General features: G+C 37.1%; 1 protein-coding gene across 1 annotated transcript; it reads right to left on the reverse strand.

Annotated features, from left to right (window-relative positions):
• Positions 6,144-10,426, reverse strand: LOC18767238 (splicing factor 3B subunit 1). Its single transcript, XM_007201704.2, has one exon. The coding sequence runs from the start codon at positions 10,159-10,161 to the stop codon at positions 6,355-6,357; it is 3,807 nt and encodes a 1,268-aa protein (XP_007201766.1). The 5' UTR covers positions 10,162-10,426; the 3' UTR covers positions 6,144-6,354.

Here is a 23,452-nt window from a genome sequence, read left to right on the forward strand (position 1 = left end):
GGGGGAGATATTCACAAAGGGGAGCGTGGTTTTTATAAAGACCTCCATACACTGTACTCTTTTTCCTTCATCCAGGTTTTTATCCCACTGGATTTTTCCTGGTAAGGTTTTAACGAGGCAGTGTCGCTCAAGATTAACTCACAGAAGCAGTGTCAACTACGATATTCAGAAAGGTGATCAACAGTATGACTTCAAGATATTTTGTCAAGCATCAGGGGGAGCGTGCAATCAATAAAGATCTTCAAACACTGTACTCTTTTTCCTTCGTCCAGGTTTTTTATCCCACTGGGTTTTTCCTGGCAAGGTTTTAACGAGGCAGTGTCGCACGCGCATCAATATACACAGAATTTTATGTTACACATGATTATGTACTCTTTTTCCCTTTGACCAGTTTTTTTGTCCCACTGGGTTTTTACTGGCAAGGTTTTTAACGAGGTATATTCCATACCATTTGTGGTCTCCAAGGGGGAGTGTTGTAAATATATATGGTGGAGCCCACCTCTTACCTATAAATAAGCCCCCTCCCCTTCTCTTTGTAATAACAGAGATGAGATTGTAAACACACAGAAATGAATGAGAATACATTCCCTTCTCTCTCTCTCAATTCTCTCCAAATTCTCCAGATTTATAACAATCATCAAATTTTTTTAAAATTATATATGTTTTATTTTACTTTTGATTAAGCTTATAAATTTTCATTTGATAAAAATAATATCGGTTTTTTTGGCAACTACTTAAAACATAAGGTATAATTTATTTTGCGTCCCAAAAAATAATATATGTTTTTTTTTAATGACTATTTTAATTTTTCAGTTTTCAACAATGTAACTAGATCAAGAGTTAGTTGAAAAATCTTACAATAATTTAAACTGAGCGGATTGTAGTGGTGGAAAGCATACTTCAGTTTCATTTTTTTTTCTTAATGACAATGGATTTATTATGTAACCTTTGGTTAAAACAAAATCTCGTAATTTATTAAATAAATAGAAAATATTGCAACCTTCTTTTCTGGTTTTTGTCTCATTAAGTATTTTGATTTATTTTTTATTTTGTTGGAAGTATTTTGTTTTAATTATGCATAACAATTTAATTTGGTGAATTCAGTTTGAATACAAACGATAGTGTAAACTGTTACTTATTTATTATTTTATTTTATTTTATTTTTTTAAAATTCAAAAACTTATTATTATTGTTATATATTTAATAGTAATGATTATTTATTTTAGTGAAATTTGCATAAATACCACCTGAACTTATAGTCATGTCAGTCATTACCACCTAAACTTTTAAATTTTATTTTTAACCACCTGGGCTTTGTAAAGTGTAGTAATCCACCACCTACATATAACTCCATTAAAGCTTCCGTTAAGTTTAAGGGCATTTTAGTCAATTAAATATAATTATAAATAATTATAATAAAAAATAGTATATATAATAAAAATAAAAAATGTTAACCTAAACCAGGCCTCTCCAACCCCAACACTCACACCCTCCTCTGTATACACCCTCTACATAACTCCTTCAACGTGAGTACTTGATTGCTTAAGTATTCCTATTGTTATGCAAATCAGACTTTTTTTCTCATATGGGATGAGACTAATAAAGGAGAATTATACATTGTGGAATGAGATGAAAGCAAGGGGCTTTAAAGCGAACATATAATGGTTGCTTGCTGGTGATGAGGTTCCAAATTAAACTTTGGGACATGGACAATGACAATGTGAACCTGGTTTTTTTTTTTTTTTTTTTTTGGTTGCATCTTTCCCTGTAGATAGCATTAATTCTGTGATGGATAAGAATAGTTCCATAGTTCCATGCCATCCAACACTTATTGAGCTAGTGAGATTAGGTATGTCAAGCCCTCACAAAAAGGACATTCGAAAGAAGAGGTGATCATTGGTGTTGTGCGGCTGATTTTCATATACGATCACCATAAGATCAAACCAGGGCACAACCACTAGGAGGTCGTTTGGTACACAGGCTTAGTTTGGACTGGCTTGGATTAAATTTAGTACCATGTTTGTTTCATTTAATTCTAGTCTTAGATGGGATTGCTAATACCGGGCCCACCAAAAACACCTCCTTAGGAGGGGACTACTAATCCCATGTAGAAATGGAGGATTAACTAGTCCTATGTTTACCAATGTATGAGATGCATATATTATATTGTAATACTAATAACATATATTACTATTATTATTATTATTACATACACATATACTATAATGTACATATATACATGTATATACACATATACAAGTATATATATATACACATATATACATATATAATATAGTATAAATACATATAGATATATACACATATATTATTATTATAATATACTCATATACACATACATATTAATATTATAATAATAGCATACATGTATACATGTATATATGTAATATATATTATATTATATATTAATGTACATATATACACGTATATACATGTATATATATAAACACATATATACATATATAATATATAAATACATATATATATTACGTATATACATGTATATATGTAATATATATTATTATAATACATGTATATAAGTATATATACATATATGTGTATATATTATACCCATGTATGTATTATAATATACAAATACACACGTATATAGACATATACATTATATATTTATACTATATGTATATATATATATTATAATATACATATATACACGTATATACATGTATATTATTATTATAACATACCCATATATATTATCTATTATAATATACATATGTATATGTATATGTATTATACCCATGTATATATTATAATATATAGATACACCTATATACACATATATTATATACATGTATATACGTATATATATATATGTATATTATAATATATAATATATATACATATATTATACATATATTATATATACATATGTATTTTATAATATATATAATATATGTATATATACATACATATATAATATACATATATACAGGTATATATATGTATATTATTATTATTATTATTATTATTATTATTATTATTATTATTATAACATACCCATATATATTATATATTATAATATACATACATATATATAAATATATGTATATGTATTATACCCATGTATATTATAATATACATATATACACCTATATACACTTATATATATGTATGTACGTTTATATTATTTAAAATATATAATATTATTATAATATACTTATATACATGTATATACATATATATTATATATATATTATAAAATACATATATACATATATATAGATATTTTTAAAAAAATAAAAAAATTATAGTCCTAGTCCAAGCATACACCAAACGCAGGATAAGTGTTATCCAACTTAGACCAAGCCAAGCCAAGCCAAGCTAGTCCCTAAGCATAGTCCATGCCAAGACAGTCCTGTGTACCAAACGAGCCCTAGGAGTTTAGGAAGGCCTCAATTTCTGCCATCACCATAAGATTATGACCTCCATCATTGTTGAACGCTTCTTTTATTTTTTTTTAAATTTGTTTTTTAATAATTATTTTTAGTTGTTGTTAATTAATGAAAATACCCTAAACTTACCGGAAATTTTAATGGAGTTATACGTAGGTGGTGGATTACAACATTTTTATAAAGTTTAGGTGGGTAAAAATAAAAATTAAAAGTTCAGGTGATAATGACGCACATGCCTAAAAGTTCATGTGGTATTTATGCGAATTTCTCTTTATTTTAAGAGTCATATTTGTTGACCCAATAGACATGACTTTATAAAAGGGTGTCTGGAGTCTTATAAATAAAGAACTCCTCATTCATAGAAGAGTACGAACAATTCTCTGTTACTCTCATACTCCATATCTGAATCACACTCATCATTCTCCATCTCCTACAATTCTCTTTATCTATTTCTTGGACAATCGATCAACACTTGGCATACCTGTCTGCCGTTGGCGTGCATAACGGACCAGACATCCTGTGAGTCTTTTGGGTTGTATCTTGGGAGTTGTAGACACATCCATAACCTGCACGTAGGAAGGCGTCTATGGCTTTAGGACAACGTTTATCGTGCCTCTCTTGGGTTCACAGGCTAGACTTTCTTTCTCCTTTAATCTACCTATTGTTAATTGTGATTGTTTTAATTGGACATATTTAATCCGTTTTATATTTACACAAATCTACATTTATTTCTAACATAAACTACTCTAATTTTTTTTTTTTATACAAATAAACTACTCTAATTTGGTTAATTCATGTAATGCCATATATTTATATTAAATCCCATTATATCCAATTCAGTTTACTATCTTAATTTATTAATTTTTAGTTCTTACCCTTAAACTTCTTTAAACCAAAAAAAACTTTTCACAATAGAAATTATGTGAACAGCTACACTCTGCGATATTGAGCTGCTACAAACCATTTGTTTGAGAGTACGAAGATCACTCGGGATGAATTGGAATTCTGAAAGGTCTGAAAGACCACGTCCAATTTAAATCTAACGTCTAAATTAATCTTATTTAATTTTTTTTGAATGTTGCCCTATTTTTCTACCTACCTTATCTTCAAAATTTTAAAGACAATTTACCCATTTGTAAAATAACGTCTAAGGACTTCAGGACAAAAAACCCAACTAACATACCCCATCTTTTGGTTTGACAAAAAGAAGAAGAAAAAATTAAAGAAGAAAGCGTACATTTTTTTCTCCTCTGCAAAATCGGCCAACAAAAAATTTTCGCGTTTCAATAATTAATAACACTAAAAGAAAATTGAACCAAACAAATTAAGAAAGTCTCATCTTCTCTCTCTTCACTTTTCTTCTTTTTTTTTATTTATTTTATTTTTATCATTATCAAAGCTGCACAATGATATCCAACTTGCACCGCCTAATTTGGCAGTGAGTTTTGTTGGTCGCAATCTCTAGATCTATAGTGCTTCTCAATTCTCTAATAAATTTTCTGGTCTTTTATGGCAAGGGTTGTGGTCTCTATGAAGGTTGAAGACAGAAATTTCAGAGAGGCAAAAACAAAGCAATGAAATAGAGGGATAAAAAGTTCTCAATCTGCATGTCAAATCTGCTATTCCACCAAAGAATTGTGATGATGTGGAAAGAGAAAGTGAAAAGAGTTCGTGTTGGTTTTGATCGGAGTGGGTCCTAATTTTTTCTGAGTCGGAGGAGATGGGTGTTGTTCATGGTGGTTTTCTCTGTTGTCAAGAGAGCGAGTTGGCGTAGCTGGGATGCATTCCGTGTATTCAGAAAACACTAAAATAGGGTAGGGTATTTTAGGAATAATGGGGGGTGGAAAAGTAAGATTGTATTTTTTAAAATTTATGTTATGGGTGGAAATATAAAGTGGGTAGGAAAATAGAATAGGTGTGTGAAAATAGCAGTACTCTTTTTTTTTTACTACAACCGATTGGGAGAGGGGATTTTCATTAAGTATTGGAAATGGAATTTACATAAATATTCATTAAGTATAGCGATTTTGAAACTCTGTCCACATAGTTAGACACAAAAGAACACTGACAATGATCTTAGTTGTTAGGAGCATCCACAATGATGCTTTCTATTTCTTAGCTAAAATTTGGCTAAGAATATAAGAAAGCTATTTTAGAAGCTCTCCAAAAAATTTCAACTCCAACCATACTCCTTAATTTGGAGAGTCATAAATGCCATAACTCTTTTTTGATTGGTCCATCTCTATTAAAAAAAAAAAAAAAATAGTTAGCATTAAATAAAGGTTTGAAATACTCATTAAATAAAGCAGCATTAAATTATAGGGAGCCACTCTCTCTCCTCAAATTTAAGAGCTCCTAAAGAATCCCTATTTTAGAAAGTGGATAGGGAGCGTGGTTGGAGTTACATTTTTACGATCCCTCCCTAAAATTTGTCTAAAGAAGTGATTTAAGGAGCCCATTGTGAATACTCTAAGTCCACTCTATTAAGCAACATTTTCAGTTGAAAAAAGAAAAAGCAAAATCGAAAGAGGAGACCAATGAACTACGGGTCCAAATTCAGCGCATAATAAGAGGCAAATATTGCAACACTAACAATCACTTTCCCAATTGACCAAAAGAGAAAAAGAAAAATGAAACAACATTATGCTTCCCCAATGGATCACTAATTTGGGTCCAAGTGATGTCTCAGGAAAGGAGGAAGAAAGCAAGCTATGAGGATCATGCAATGGAGCTCATGGAATAAAGTAAGCATAGTGAAGTACAAATAATTTGGGTTACAATACTGATTTAGAAAAACTACAGAAACCATATCACATAAAAAACTACAGAAACCATATCACATAATACCTAAACATTGTTCTTTAAAAACTGTCTATTACCGATTTATGCTCCTTGTCTAAATAGGAGAGCTGCTGCGGCAGCTTCATACAAACATCATTAGCTCAGGCCGGGTATATACGTTATGATCCTCATCCTCCAGCAAAGGGTAGGATGCTACAAGGGCATCTTGAGCTCCAATATACAGCGAGTTGTAAATCTTCCAGTACACCTCCCTAACCTTCCTAGCAGGATGGAACAGCCCCTGCAGACAGTAGTTGAGCACAACAGCAGCACCCAAAGCCACTCTCATCCCTTCAATAGCTTCCATGACAGCATTTATAACGTGAGGGGATGTCTCAAATATGTTTGGCCAGACATAGTTCAACAAGTGGACTAACGCATCTTCGCAGCCCAATCCAGCTACTCCCAAAGCCATGTGCTTGACAGCAGATGCTGCAGTTTGCCTGTGAACCAGATCTCTGTCCATGAGGGCATCCTCGAGCAACGGGGTCACTGCATAGATATAGTCTTTCCCCATTTCACCAATGTACTCAAACAGGAAAGAGAGGGATTTCAAAACACCATTCTGCACATTAAGTTCTGGAACACGATACTCATTCATCAGTGCTGGCAAAACTGTAAAAGGAGAACAGGTTTCGGCTACTATTGCAATTGCCACGGTGGTGCAAACACGGTTCTGACGTTCCTGCACTTTGAGATTGTTCAGTAGAGTTGCCAGGACATCTTGTGGACCAATGGCCTTAGCAATGTACCCAAAAGTGTTCACAGTAGCACGCCGGATACCCTTCTTATGAGCCTTCAGCATCTCAAGAAGCTCAAAACAGATCCTCATCCATTCCCTCGCTGGAACAAACTCAGCACCGCGATCAGCAATACGACCAACAAGGTCAATACAGTTCTCCTGGACTTTTTCGTGCCTATTCTTCAAAATTGGAGTCAACCTGGGAAGCAAATCCTTTATAGGAGGCGTCATCTTTGTCATACCAATAACATTCACAATTGCCTTTAGTGCTCCCAGAATTGATCCCAGAACTTCTGGGTATTCTTCTCCCAAATATTCATACAAGACAACACCAAGATGACCCATCAGTTGTTCCTCTTGGCACTGCTTCATGACAACAGCAATCCTCGAAATAAGATCTGCAGCTTGCTGCCTGACCTTTGCACTCTTGTTATTCAAGCGCCACTTAATGGTACCACAAATCTGGGGAAGGTAAGGTTTCACCCTCTGCCCCAGAGAGTTCACAACTGCACCAAACCCATTAAGCATCACATTTGCATCATCACTGGTCTGCTCTTGGAAAGCATAAAGGATACCATCAATGAGAAGCTCCTCCAACCGAGCATCAATATCTGAGGCACCCAAATTCACCACCACCTTCTCAATTGTCTCCATAACCATTCGCCTATATGGTTCACTCTCATCTTTGAGATCCTCAACAATTCTCCCCACTATATCAGCAACACCCACTTTGTTTGCTATCTCCACAGTTGTTTCCACCAGTTGCCTGTAGTTCCTCCTATCCAAAGCCATCCTTCTAACCCAGAAGTTCCTGAAGAACTCAGGAAGAATATCACTTCTTATATACTCAGGCTCTACACCTTCGGTACTCACACACTGTTTCACCACTTTGAGCACAATTTTTTTCATTTCTTCATCAGGAGACTGGAATTCTCTAATCAAAATAACCATCACTTCCTTGGTATAGTAACTAGCATACATTGCATCCATAAGAGGAATGATAAAACCAATTGCCTTCAAGAAGGCAGCCAAAACCTTACCACGGTGAGACCTAATACCCTTCCACAATGGCTTCAAGACAGAGTCAAAGCTTTCAATACCATATGGGGCAGAAGCCTCAGCAAGAGCAGCAAGTGATAGCGCAGTAATTGTCCGAACCTTCTGATTTTCATCACTTAGACCATTCTCTATAATTTCCACAAGGGACCTCAAGTGAGGAAGAACAGCACACCCTATCAAAATGGCAATCTGCTGAACAATCTTGATTCCAGTGTGCCGTGCTTGCCATGATTTCTTGCTCTGACACACAGCTTTCAAAAATGGCAACAGTGCAGGAATACCAAGCGCAGAAGCAACAACACTGAAAGCTCTCGCAGTAGTGTTCCTAACATACTCATCAATGTTATCAATATCCGGACGCATAGCAGCAATCATAGTAGCCAAACCAGCTGCTTTACTAAGATTAGAAATAATTTCTCTCCCTTCAACACGCGCATAATAGTCTTCATCAATCAATAAAGGCTCAATCACAACAAGAATCTTATGCACATAAGGACGTACCAGTTCATCCAATTTATAAAGCACTCGATCAATTACCTTCACCAAAAGATGCCTCTCTTGGTCTTCCAACGTGGGTTGCATAAGCAAAGGTAGGATACGGTTAAACAAGGGGCCAGCACCAAACTCCCGAGCCTTATCAGTAAGCTGCCTCAACGCTGTCTTCCTCTGCTGCGGCGTACCATTCTTAACCTTAAGCAAAAGCTTCATAATCTTCCGCTCTTTCTGCTCATCAGGGGACAACTCCTCCTCCTCATCTTCATTCAACAACGCCCCAAAGTACTGGTAATCCTCAGGCTTCATAAATGGCAACCCACCAGGCAACTCCTTGGGCACATCAAACTGCTGCCCGCGATTCTCTTCTGGAATAGAATACCCGGGAGTCCCCATCGGAGTTGGGGTCGCCAGCAGCTTTCTCGCCGGAGTCCTAATCGGCACATAAGAAGCTGGTGGGTCCAAAACCTTATACCCCTCTTGAGGAAACATAGCATCCAGCTCTTCATCAGTCAATGGCCTATTCCTGTCCTCAATATCCTTCTCCCACCTCAACAGATTATACTGTTCCGGCGTAATTGCACCACGCAGATTAATAGCCCCGGGCGTGGGAGTAGCCAGCTCAACTCCACCAACAGGAGTCACACCAGGTGTATAGGCCGCAGCGGGGGTTGCCCCAGCCATTGGGGTTGCACTGCCCATTGTGGCAGGGGTCTCATCCCACCTTGACCTCTGCCGTTTCGGAGTGGGCGTGGCCATCCCTGGAAGCTTCGGAGTAGCATCCCAAGCCATCCCAGCAGGGGTGGCACCGGGAGTAGCGCCACCAGACGGAGTGGCATCCGAATCCACCAACCGCCCCGGCGTTGGTGTCTCGTCCCACCGGTTCCTCCTCCCCAAGGACGGAGTCGAATCTGCAACCCTTCCTGGAGTCGGGGTCGCATCCCACTTTCCTGGAGCGCTATCCGGTAAGTCCCAATCCGAAGTTTTGGCCTTCTTGGCCCCACCTTCATCCTGAGACTGGTCCCACCTGTTCCTCCTCTTCTGAGGCACCGCCGCAGCCGCCTTGTCCCCTTTCTCAGGCGCCGCCTTGGCCGCCTCCTCTTCCTCCTTCTTCTTCTTGGCAATAAGCCTCAAAGTGTCCTCCTTCTCCCTCTTCAACGCCTCCTCTCTCATGATATCGCTATAAGTCCTCACCGACGGGTCAGGAGTCTTCTCACCAGCCGCAAACGCATCGTGGCGGTCGGGCGAGAGGACCTGATTAAGCCTCCGCCGTCTATACTCATCCTCACGATCGTAAATCCTCTGTGTCTTCTTAAACCCTAAATCCTCCTCTTCGTCGCCGCCTCTCGGCATCTCCTTCGTGATGGACTTGGGGGCCGTGTACGACGGCATCCGAGCCGCCTCATTGCCCATGGCCTCCATGTTCTCTTCATCTTCATTGACAGGGATGGAGGAGACGTAGGAATTCTTGTCAGTGCCGCCGTAGAGGTCTGTATCGAAGGTGACGGAGGTAAGTGCGGCCAATTGCTTCTCCATCCTCTTCCTCTCTTCCTGTGTCTTCTCTATGTCCGATTTATCGTCATCGATACGCGCCATTGTTAGGGTTTTGTCTCGAAAAAAACCCAAGAGACTGAGAGATAGAATTAAGGGTTTGAGTGGAGATTGAGCTTCAATTCAGAAATTGGGGTTTTCTTGAGCACACCCACCGAATCGCTATCTAGAAGGTAGATCGGATCAGATAAATTAGGGCTTATGGAGCGTACCCTGGTTTTGGGGTATAGTATATGCCAATGCGATGGGCTTGGATATAGATTAACCCCTTCCCAATATGCTTATGAAGTCGGTTGGCCCGAGAGGTGGGGGGCATGTTCCGGATTAGTTCCTTTTTTCTTTTTTCTTTTTTTTTTTTTTTTTTTTTTTTCAAAGGACATAGTCTAAAATATTAATAATATTGATGATATTATCGTTTTTTCGGGTTACGGATATTTTGGAACGTATCTATACATATATCGTATAAATATCGATAATATCGAAAAATATCGATGTCGATAATTTTGTGTATACTTCAGCAATATTTTGTCAAAATATCGCTATAATATTGAAAATATCGATGTAATGGAAAAAAAAAAACACAAATCACACACACAAAGGGGATTCAAATCCTTGCCATTTCACTCCTCCAACGCCGTAACCATCATGTTGCTTATGTTTTTATGATAATATGCTAAAATATGTATATTTATATTGTTTTGTTTTGAACAATTACATGCAAAACTATTTTGGGGATTTATCATTTTATGACTACTTTTCAACAATACACTTACTCTACACATAGAGATGATGAAAATCGTGAAAAATTTGAACCTCATAAGAACTCCGTGTGGTACTAAGTCACTCATGTATCTTACTATACAATGTATAAAGTGTAAAATATTGTAGTAAATCATTATGGTGTGTTTAATTTTTTTTGATTAATTACTACATATTTTCTACACTTAGTGTTTGTTAGCTCACTATATAATCAACTTAAATCAGTTAATCCCATCATGCAATGCATTTCCTTCCAATTTTTTGTGATAAACTAATAAATAATTGATTAAATAAACATCCTTCATAGTTTCAATAAAAATTTCTAAGTTTTTCTTACAATTTGGTTTTTATTCAATTTTTATCGATATCGATAATATCCTGATATTTCCATCGAAATTTCTGTGTTTTTTGACTACCGATATTTTAGATTCTTCAGTTTCACTTCAAAACTGTGGCCGAACATCACATAATAAATCAAATCAAACCAATTTAAGACGGTGTGATTAGATCGGTTTGGGCCTAAACCCAATTTTCTTTCATTTTGTATTTTTAATCATTATCCCAATTATAATAAACAAAATGGGTGCACAGCATAGAAGTATCAAAATTTTGGGGGTCATTTCAAATTAGTACTCAAGCTTTAAAATTTTGCATGTAGATACCCAACCTTACATAAAACATACAAATTAGTCACTCTGTTAGTTAGACCGTTAATAGATCTGTGAAATGATGATGTGGCAAACATGAGCTCCAATTTTTTTTGTTGATGTTTAATAAAATATTAATAAATAAAAAATTATTTATCTTTTAAAATAAATTTAAAAAGTAAAACAAGATCTAATAAGTAAAAATTCTAACCAATCAATCATCGATCCCCAACCTCATCTCAGCCCTATCCTTCTCCACTGAACACAATAATGACTCACCCCTCGTCCTATTCTCCACTCCAGCACTTACCCCTTGCCGTCCCTTAACCCAGCTGCCACCATAACCACCCAAGCCAGCCCCAGCCAGCCATATCCACAACTGGACCACCAACACCTAACCAGATCCACCACCTCCCCCATCTCCCACCTCCTTTTGTCGTGACTGTAACACCCAATTCACTCAGACCACACAACAACCATCCCTTTTCTCAACCCAACCCATACCATTGAAATAAATAAGTGTAGAAGAAACACAAAAATGAAAAATCAATAAAACCTAGACATAAAAAATCAAACCTAGATATCAAAAATCAAACCCATATTATAAAAAATACATTAAACTTAACCCCACTTTCTCCACTTGTGAGTAACACCATCAAAGATTCTTGAATCAAAGGCGAAATATGATATGAGGAAATATAATGAATCAAAGAAATTTAGCAAGATTCTTGAATCAAAGGTGAAATATGATATGGGAAAATATAACGAATCAAAGAAATTTGGGACTTTCGTGATGAGATGAGAGAGAGAGAGAGAGAGAGCTGGTTTGTTGGGGTCTGAAGGGTTTGGGGTTTGGAGTGAGGCTGCTGGGTTGGTGTGATCTAGGTGGATCTTCCGTACGTAATACAATATGATATTAAATCCATATCATATTATGTTACTTAATTATCATTTTGTTTAATTATTATAAACCCATTAAAAGTTTGCGGTTCAAACCTAATGGATTTAAAACCGCTCAAACTTAAAGGTTTATATTAATTAAACTTTTTAAACCATACATGACGTAAGGTTTAAAATCAATTGTTATTTTTAGTTTTCCATTTTTAGAAAACTCATTTTGTATATAAATTGACTGTTAGAATGAATTAATCAATCAGTTTTCATTCGATTCTATTCCATTCTCCATAGTCATTGTGTTCCGTATTATTCTTGATTAAGAGTTCCGCAAGAAACCTTTGATCAAGTGGTATAAGAGTGAACAGATTTTGCTGTAGCCTGTGGTTTATGGTCTCAACTCGCAAACAAATCGAGGTTTCGGGTGAAGATTTTGTTGGACCATTAATTTCAGAAAAAGCTCTTCGACAAAAGAAGAAGAAAACAATGGCAGAAGGAGAAAGAACTGATGCTAAGATTGCGTCGTTGGAGCAACAAATGGAGAAAATGACGCTGATGATGGCAAAGTTGGTGGAGGATCTTGCACGCAAACCGCAAGATGAGATTCCAGGAGGAAAAAGAGTCTGCAGAGGAGTTTGGTGCAGGTCAAAGCCAAGAGAAGGAATTAGATGCTGATAAAGTTGGTAAGTCCAAAACTTCTATGAATAGTCTTGAAATTGATGTTAAGATTGATAGTCCGGTGTATGATGGTGAGATCAATACCGAGAAGTTGGATAATTGGATTGACCAATTAGAAACATATTATACTATTTATGAGTATAATAATCGTCAGAGGATCAACTTTGCAATGTTAAAGTTGACCAATCATGCTTTGACATGGTGGAAGGCTTATAACAAACGTTATAGTATAACGACTATGACGTGGAAAAAGTTTAAGCTAGCCATAAGAAAGCAGTTTTACTCTGTTGGCTTCGAAGAGGATAGATGGTTCAAGTGGCAGCATTTGAGGCAGAGTTTTGGACAATCAGTACAAGATTATGGAGCCGAGTTTCAAAAAATCAGACTATGGCGTTGGACCTAGACTTGGAAGACCATGAACTCCTTATGAAGTTTATTGGGGGCCTATCATTGTATAGTCGCAAAGAGTTGCGATTGTTCAAGGTTGAAGACTTTGAAGAGGCAATAGTAATGGCAACTGTCATCGAATCAAAGAACAAGAAAGTGGACAAAAAGGAGGACAAGAAGGATTCAAGGAAATTTGAAGTTGGGAGTAGCAATAGTAAAAATAGGGAGCAAAGTTCTGGAAAGAAGCATACAAACTGTGAGCATTGCAACAAGCCAGGTCATAGTAAAGAAACATGTTACATTCTTCATCCCGAGCTTAGGGAGAAAGAAAAAGAGAAAAGAAGTAACCGAAAAGATCTTAAAAGAGCATTGAATGCTAACAAGACTGTGGAAATTCCAAAAACGGTGCAACCCGACATGAAGTTGACTCTCATGACCCAGCAGCTTGTTCATCCAGAAGGTCATGAAGGCTTGTTTAATGTTTGTATACAGGTAAAACACGATTTGATAGACACTATAATTGATTCAGGAAGCCAAAAGAATCTCATTGCAGAGGCATTAGTCCGGAAGTTGCGGTTAACAACCACTCCTCATCCTAACCCATACCTGTTGGGATGGATACAGAAAGATGTTGAGTCACAAATTACTCGACAATGTACTTTCAAGTTTGCAATTACTAGAGAATACATTGACGAAGTAACTTGTGAGGTAGTACCATTGGATGTATGCCAAGTAATTTTTGGTAGTCCATACTTGTGGGATCGTGGTGCAGTGTTTTATCGACGACATCAAAAGTATATATTTCTGAAGGATGGAGTAGAGTACTTCATTCATGCCAGCAAAGTTTCCTTAAGTATTAGTTTGATTAGTGCTAATCAAGCTAAAAGGATGGTGAATGCTTGTGGGAAGTTCATCTTATTGGTGGTTCTACCACGAGAAAACACCTCATCTACATATGTGTTATCTACTATGATGCTTACTCCTAGACAGAAACTTGATATGGAGGAGTTACAATTGCAATTCTCAGACTTGTTTGAGAATGTTGAAGGCTTACCACCGCAGCGCCCAGTAGAGCATGAGATAGAACTCGTTGGAGAATCTCCATTGCCTAATTTGGGTATGTATCGTCATTCAGTGTAGGAGAGCGAAGAAATCAAGAGACAAGTCAAAGAGCTCCTAAAGCAAGGAGTATTGAAGCCAAGCTGCTCACCTTCTGGATCCCCAGTATTGTTGGTCCCAAAGAAAGATGGCAATTGGCGTATGTGTATTGATTTTCGGGCGCTCAACAAAATCACTATTAAAAACCGGTATCCATTGCTAAGGATAGATGATTTAATGGATCAACTACAGTCAGCTCGATGGTTCACCAAACTAGATTTAAAGTATGGTTATCATCAAGTCAGAATCAAAGAAGAAGATCATGGAAAAAGCATTCAAAACCAAACAGGTCCTCTTTGAGTGGCTAGTGATGCCGTTTGGTTTATGCAATGCTCCGGCAACATTTATGCGTCTCATGAATGAGGTACTTCATTCATACATTGATGATTTTGTCATTGTTTACTTGGATGATATCTTGGTGTTTAGTCCTACTTGGGAAGAACATTTTATTCATGTTGAGAAAGTGTTAGGGACATTGAGGCAATATCAGTTACGACTAAATCTAAAGAAACGTGAGTTTGGGAAGAATTCTCTAGTGTATCTTGGTTTTATAATTGGTGACGGAGAATTGAAAGTTGATCCGTCCAAGGTACAGGCTATTACAGATTGGCCTAGACCTTGTACAGTAACTGAAGTACGCAGCTTTATGGGAGCATGTCAGTATCTACGTAAGTTTATCCGCCATTTTTCTCAAATTTCTGGGCCATTATTTGAATTGACTAAGGTAGGAAGAAAGTTTGAATGGTTAGATAAACATGAAGATACCTTCAGATTGCTTAAAAAGAAGATTTCAGATGCTCCAGTTTTAGCTTTGCCCAATTTGCAAAGATCATTTTAGGTAGAAACGAATGCTAGTAATTACGCCTTGGGTGGCATTTTGAAGCAAGATGGGAACCCAGTTGATTATTATTTTGAGATGTTTAATGCTGCAGTGCAAAATTATCCTACCTACGATAAGGAGTTGTTTGCCTTACACTAGTGTGTGAAACATTGGAGGTGCTACTTATTAGGTAAGGAAGTGATAGTGCACTCAGACCACAAGCCTTTGCAGTACTTACAGACACAGTCTAAGTTGCAACAAGCTTGACACATGAAGTGGATGTCCTACTTGCAACAATTCAACATCATTATCAAGTACAAGAAAGGGGTTACAAACAAGTTGGCTGATATGTTGTCTAGACCTCCAGGACATTCCGCTTTATTGGTGGCTATGCAACTCCAACCTGAGTACGTAACAAGTTATGATGGTGATCCAAAATTCAAAATGTTCTTCGATAAGCTACAACGTGGGAAGCCATGCCAATTTGAGATGAATGATGGCTTAATGTTCAAGGGAAAACAACTATGCATCCCCAACAATGGAGACCGATTGCAATGGATCAGGGAGGCTCATACTTCTAGATGTGCAGGTCACTTCGGAGTTGACAAAACCCTCCTCAATCTACAACGTTATGTTTATTGGCCTCGGATGCATGTGGATGTTTCTCATTTTATTCGAGGATGCGTGTTATGCAACACCTCAAAACCATCAAGGTAGTTGGGGTTGTATACACCACTTCCGGTACCAAATAGGCCTTGGGAAAGTATCTTAATGGATTTCTTGGGTGGTTTGCCTACAACTACCACTGGGTTTGATTACTTGTTTGTTGTGGTGGACCAATTCAACAAAATGGTGATCCTAATTCCTTGTAAGAAGAGAATTTCAGAAGAAGGTGTCGCAAAGTTGTTTTTCCACCATGTTTGGAAACATTTCGGGTTACCTACTTCTATCATTTCGGATCGAGATAGCAGATTTCTTGGTCACTTTTGGAAGTCTTTATGGGGATTGATGGACACAAAGCTGAAACATAGTACTGCTTTTCATCCTCAAACAGATGGACAAATAGAAGTGGTAAATCGGACCATGGTACATCTATTGAGAGGATATAACTCTAAGCATCCTCGTACTTGGGATGCGAGTTCACCTTATCTACAATTTGCCTTTAATAGGGCAATTCATAGTTCTACTTTGAAGTCACCTGTCAAAGTTTGTTTGGGCTACCTACATTCGAGTCCATTTGATATGGCCTTCTCAGTTGCAGACAAGCGAAAAAGAGAAGAAAATGATGATAGGCTAAAAGCACAGCGACTCTTGGAGCGCATTTCGAAGATCCATAAAGAAGTTGAGGAGCAATTACAAAAGTCAAAACAGCGATACAAAGCGCGACATGACAGACATAGGCTCCAACATGACTTCAAAGTAGGTGATCTGGTTTGGTTAAAACTCAGCAAGAAAAGATTACATGGTGTAGGAAGGAAATTAAAGCCAATTCGATATGGGCCATTCAAGATCTTGGAAAAGATTGAAGAGAATGCATTTCGACTTGAGCTGCCACCTTACATGCAGATGTATTCAGTAATAAATGCCGAGTATTTAAAACCCTTTGAGCCATCATTATTGGATGATGATGAAGACGTTAAGGATTCTCGACTTCCCCCGCTAGACGATCTATGGTTTGAGAGGGAAGACCCATTGACAGCAAACTGCATTCTTGAGAAGAAGGTCATTACGACTTGGCGTGGTCAGATAGAATCGTATCACATTGGAAGAAAGGGGCAGTTGCCAAGCAAGTCAAAATGGTTTCGCAAGGAAAAAGGAATTCAAGAGTTCCCTAATTTGCAGTTTTAGCTTTGCAGGAGCTTCAACTTCCCTAAAATGGAGAGCCATGATCCAGGTGGATCTTCTGTATGTAATACAATATGAAATTAAATCCATATCATATTATGTTACTTAATTATCATTTTGTTTAATTATTATAAACCCATTAAAAGTTTGCGGTTCAAACCTAATGGATTTGAAACCGCTCAAACTTAAAGGTTTATATTAATTAAACTTTTTAAACCATACAGGACGTAAGGTTTAAAATCAATTGTTATTTTTAGTTTTTCATTTTTAGAAAACTCATTTTGTATATAAATTGACTGTTAGAATGAATTAATCAATCAGTTTTCATTCGATTCTATTCCATTCTCCATAGTCATTGTGTTCCTTATTATTCTTGATTAAGAGTTCCGCAAGAAACCTTTGATTATGGTGGGGGTGTGGAAACAGGCAATCAGGCTGGGGTGGGACTGGGAGGAGAGAGTAGCAGCGATATGAACCATCCCCACCCATGACCACCGTAGATATCGCTGGAAGTGGGGATAGGGATGACAATGGCTCGAATCATGGGTGGGTATGCCATTCCCATCCTCATCCCCGTTAGGCCTTTTTTTCCCATCCCTACGTTCATACCCGCAATCTTCAAATCAAGATTCTTCTGCAAAAATATGAATATTGTTTGAATGTATTAAGTTAACTTTATTCTTCTTTATAAGGAGGTATATATAAGAGTTTACAGGGTGCTTTACAAGGAATTAGATACAGTAAAGAATTATGAAAGTATCTCTTAATTATACAATGATTTACCAACTATATAAAAATAGGAAAGTAAATCCATTAATTAATCAAGGAAATAAATCTCCTTGATTAATTAGGAGACTTACGTCAACACTCCTCCTCAAGTTGGTGCATATGTGTCACCAATGCCCAACTTGATAAGCGAGTCATGAAATACTCTGCCACAAACAGCTTTTGTTAATATATCTCCCAGTTGATCTTCTGATTTTACGAATGGTAGGCGGATGATCTTCTTCTCAATCTTCTCTTTGATAAAATGTCTATCCACTTCAACATGTTTGGTTTGATCATGTAGAACTGGATTATGGGCAATGTTAATGGCTGATTTGTTATCACAATATAACTCTATTGGCTTTCCTGGCTTGAAACCCAATTCTGTCAATAGTCTTATGATCCATAGTAGTTCACAAACTCCATGAGTCATTCCTCGATACTCTGCTTCTGCACTAGACCAAGAAACCACATTTTATTTTTTACTCTGCCAAGTGACTAGATTACTTCCTACGAAGGTAAAGTAACTTGAAGTATAATGTCTATCAGTAATGGAGCCAATCCAATCAACATCTGTATATCCAACAACTTCGAGATCTCTTTTTTTTAAGAACATTAATCCTTTCCCAGGTGCTGACTTTAAGTATCTTAAGATCCGATCAATTGCATTCCTATGGGACACATTGGGTGAATGCATAAACTGACTAACCATACTCACAGCATATGCAATATTTGGTCTTGTGTAGGCTAAATATATCAACCTTCCAACAAGGCGTTGGTACTGTTCCTTATTGGTTGGTTCTTGATCTATGCCTTCACATAACTTATGATTCATCTCAGTGGGTGTATCAGCAGGTTTGCATATAAGTATTCCTGTTTCAGTGAGCAGATCTAATACATACTTCCTTTGAGACAGAAATATACCAGTTGTGGACCTGGCTACTTCAATTCCTAGAAAGTACTTCAGATCACCTAAATCCTTCATATCAAATTCATGAGACAAATACTTCTACAGTTTCAGTTGCTCTCCTATTTCATTTCCAGTTACGACTATGTCATCTACATAAACATTCAATGCAGTAAGTCTTTTTCCATCACGCTTCAAGAATAAAATGTGATCTGCATTACTCTGTATATATCCAAAATTCTTTATGGATTTATTGAATCTGCCAAACCATGCCCTGGGGATTGCTTTAACCCATATAATGACTTTCTGAGTTTGCAAACTTGACTTTTCTTGTCACGAGCTAAGTTACATCCTGGTGGTAAGTCCATATATACTTCTTCTTCCAAGTCTCCATGTAAGAATGCATTTTTTACATCAAACTGATGTAATGGCCAATCGAGATTTGCTGCTAGAGACAGAAGGACTCTGATAGTTTTAATCTTGGCTACTGGGACAAAGGTCTCTTGGTAGTCTATCCCATATCTTTGGTGTGTACCCCTTCGCCACCAATCTAGATTTATATCTTTCAATTGATCCATATGCTTTGAGTTTCATAGTATAAATCCACCTGCATCCCACTGTCTTCTTCCCATGAGGTAATGGCACGAGTTCCCATATGCCATTCTTCTGGAGAGCTCGCATTTCTTCGTTCATGGCTTCTTTCCATTTTGGGTCTTCCAGTGCTTCAGTTATACTGTTAGGAACTAGTATGTCGGCTAACTGTTTCACAAAGTGTACCCGTGACTCTGATAATCTGTTGATGGATACATAATTGTTGATGGGATATTTTCCTTTGGCATTAAGATCTACTTCTCAATGTACTGGAGGTTTGCCACGGTTCTTCCGTTTTAGAATCTAATAAGCAGGCCCTATGCCTTTTGAAATCAAATTATGATGGGATATTTCATCAATGTTATTAGTTTCAGGACAAGATGTTACCTGAATGACATCCTCAACAGGTGATTGGAGTTGAAGAAGTATCTGGATTGTGCAAAATCTCATCAGTTTTCTCCTCCTGAGTTGGACAACAAGGAGACGACAGATCAGGCTGAGGCTAGTTTTCGGGTAGAGACCGGTCGCTTCCAAGCTGTGACCGGTCGTTTTCTGGCAGAGTCTTAAGCGACCTGTCGTTATTAGGCTGCGACCGGTCGTTTTCAGGCAAAGTCATTGGCGACCGGTCGCTTTCAGGCTGGGACGATTATGGAGGGAAAAAATAAAAAATTTGAGAAGTGTTGGTGTCGCAATGCTCCTCCTGTGCAGCTAAAAAATATATGTCGTTCTCCCGGAACACAACATACATAGAAGTATAAACTTTCTGACTTGAAGGATGATAACACTGGTATCCTTTTTGATGAGGTGCATAGCCAATGAAAACACACTTTTCGGCTCGGGGATCCAATTTGGTTCGTTGGTGATCATGTAAGTAGACAAATACAACACAACTAAAAATCCGGGGTTCCAGGTTTGGGGTAAGAGGTGTTTGGATATGGTGGTGAAGTGTTTGAAGTGGTGTTTGAAAATTTAGGATACTAAAGGGAATCTGATTGATAAGGTATGCTGCAGAGACGACGGCTTGGCCCCAAAATGGTCGTGGCATATTGACACCAAAGAGAGAGGCACGAACGACTTCCAATAAGTGTATGTTCTTTCTTTCTGCCACCCCATTCTGTTAGGAAATGTAAAGGCATGAGCTTTGATGTATGATGCCATGATCTTGTAAGAACTGGTTAAGATCATAGTTGAGAAATGCTCCATCATTGTCAGAACGAAGAACCTGAATTCTAGCATGAAACTGAGTCTCCACCATTTGATAAAACTGTTGAAACCTTGAACTGACTTCCCTTTTTGTTTTGAGAAGGGAAACTCAAGTCATGTGTGTGCAATCATCTATAAACCTAACAAACCATCGCGTCCCTGCCGGAGTGGCAATTTTAGCAGGTCCCTAAGCATCAGAATGAACAAGAGAAAACGGAACCAAACTTTGATTTGAACTTAATGGGAACGGGACAAGATGGCTCTTAGCCAATTCACGTATCACACTGGAAGCTTGAAACATCAAAACTGGAAAATAATGATGGAAACAACTTCTTAAGATAACCGAACGAGGCATGCCCAAGACGTTTATGCCATAACCAAATTTTGTCTTTCTCCTCCTCAGGACGAGTTCCACTGGTTGTGAAAGCTTGACCACCCTTGACCTCACTATCCGGTACCCAGTCCAAGTAATAGAGTTTGCAACGTCGAGTAACACAACCAATTGTTGTTCCTGTGAGGATGTCTTGAAAAACACAATGATTCGGCCAAAATATTATAGTACACCCCAAAGTAGTAGTAAGTTATGCAACAGATAACAAGTTATGGTCCAAAGGTAGAACAAGTAATACAGAATCCAGATGTAGGGAAGTAGAGAGAGATAAAGAGATAAAGAGACCTCCCTAACCACAGGGGAGGGGGTACCATTAGTATTAGACACCACAGACTGAGTGGATGATTTGCGATTAATAAGTTGGCCAGGATCAAATGTCATGTGATCCGTAGCGCCCAAGTCGATAATTCATGACGAGTTGTTGGAGGACGTATGAAAATTAGAACCTTTGGTGGTGGTGATAGAAGCAGGAGTTCAGGTAGCCAGGTTAGCAGGATTGATCGCATGCTTCTGTGAGTCTGCAATAAGATGGAGAATCGTAGGGGTTCCTGACATCGCAGCTGAAGGAAGATGTGATATGAGAAGGTGAGGAATTTGATGTATGAGTTTGATGTAGGAATTGGATTTAAGAGGTATGTGTATAAGATTTGAGGGTATGTATTTAGGAATTTAGATAAGAGCATTTGAGGACTTTAGATTTGAGGGATTTGGATCTAGGGAAAATTATGAGGAATTTAATTTAGGGTTTTGGATTTGAATATGAGAAATTTGAGATAAGGGTTTATAGACAACCTAGGATCGATTGCTTTGATTCCATTCTAAAATATGAATATGGTTTGAATGTTTTAGGTTAACTTTATTCTTCTCCATAAGGAGATTTATATAAGAGTTTACAGGGTGCTTTACAAGGAATTAGATACAGTAAAGAATTAGGAAAGTATCTCATAATTATACAATGATTTACCAACTATATAAAAATAGGAAAGTAAATCCCTTAATTAATCAAGAAAATAAATCTCTTTGATTGATTAGGAGACTCACGTCAACATCTTCATCCATGCATGCATTGGGAACGAGTTCCCTCACCCGTCCCATTACCAAAAAAATAAAAAAATAAAAAGCCACTTTGTTTTAACAGCCCAAGTTCATACATAACTTTAACACATCAAATCTCAATGAAAATTTTCGTATAAATACTTGATTTCAAGCTTATGAAATTTTCTTCAAAGTTACCCAATTCGTTTTCCAAAAGAAACTTTGTAATGAAAGAAAATTAAGTCAAAAGAGAGGTTCAAAAAATATGAAATATGCATTATTCTGAAATTCTTATTATTTTCTTTGGAAATATAGGTTCAAATAGAATCATTGAAACACAAAAATAATAAGGGAAAGTTACAATTTCTGATCAAAACATGATACAAAGCATTGAACTTCAAATTGAAAACCAAAGAATTTACTAAAGACACCCAAAACTATAAAAACTCTTACCCTTATGCTTTCCTTTTCCAAAGCTCAAAACTTCCATCTTTTTTTCTTTCAAAATTCTTCCTCTATGAACGTTCTACTAGTAAAGTGTAGGGGTGGGCATCGGGAGCGGAAAATCAGAACATTAAACTAGACCGAATGAAAAATAAAATAAAATTGGTTGACTAAAAAAGTCAACGAACCGGCACATAATCGAAAAATAAAATTTTCAAGCCCAAAAAATAAAATTTTTGTTGGAATTGGTATTAAATTTTTTTTTAAAAATTAATAATATTAATAATCCAATTCAAAATCGGACCGAAACTGGTGAGAACCAGATGGACCGGTTTTAAAAACAAAATTCACTAAAACCGAACCAATTAAATAATGCCGGTTTCAGTTTGAGGTGAGAACCGGACTGTGCCCACTCCTAGTAATGTGAGCTAAAAACTCATATGACAAATCACTCTCTAACTTTAACTATTTATAGGTGGAAAAGTCATGATTAAAACCTATTAATAGATCTTCCATCCTCTTTATAGTTGGGATTTCTCAGCACACTAGCTGGGATTAGTCAGCCATATAGATTGCTTACAGAGCAATCTAAGTTCATCCCCAATAGCCACCTCCTCATATAGACTCTCCACCTCTAACCTAGCCCTTACACCTCCTCCTTAAATCTTGCTCCCACCACCACCAGCTTATATAGCCTTCACTAATAAGCACCCTAGAGTGCTTACAAGGCTGAAGATATTTTTTTGAAAGAAACAAAATAAGAGAGAATGAAGAAGACAAGACGAAGAATGAAATATTTGGGTGCATGATTT

Source organism: Prunus persica, chromosome G8 (assembly GCF_000346465.2).
Source record: "Prunus persica cultivar Lovell chromosome G8, Prunus_persica_NCBIv2, whole genome shotgun sequence".
Lineage (NCBI taxonomy): Eukaryota > Viridiplantae > Streptophyta > Magnoliopsida > Rosales > Rosaceae > Prunus > Prunus persica.

Coding starts and splice junctions, on each gene's coding strand:
- LOC18767238 (XM_007201704.2), bottom strand. CDS start 10,161: ATGGCGCGTATCGATGACGATAAATCGGACATAGAGAAGACACAGGAA.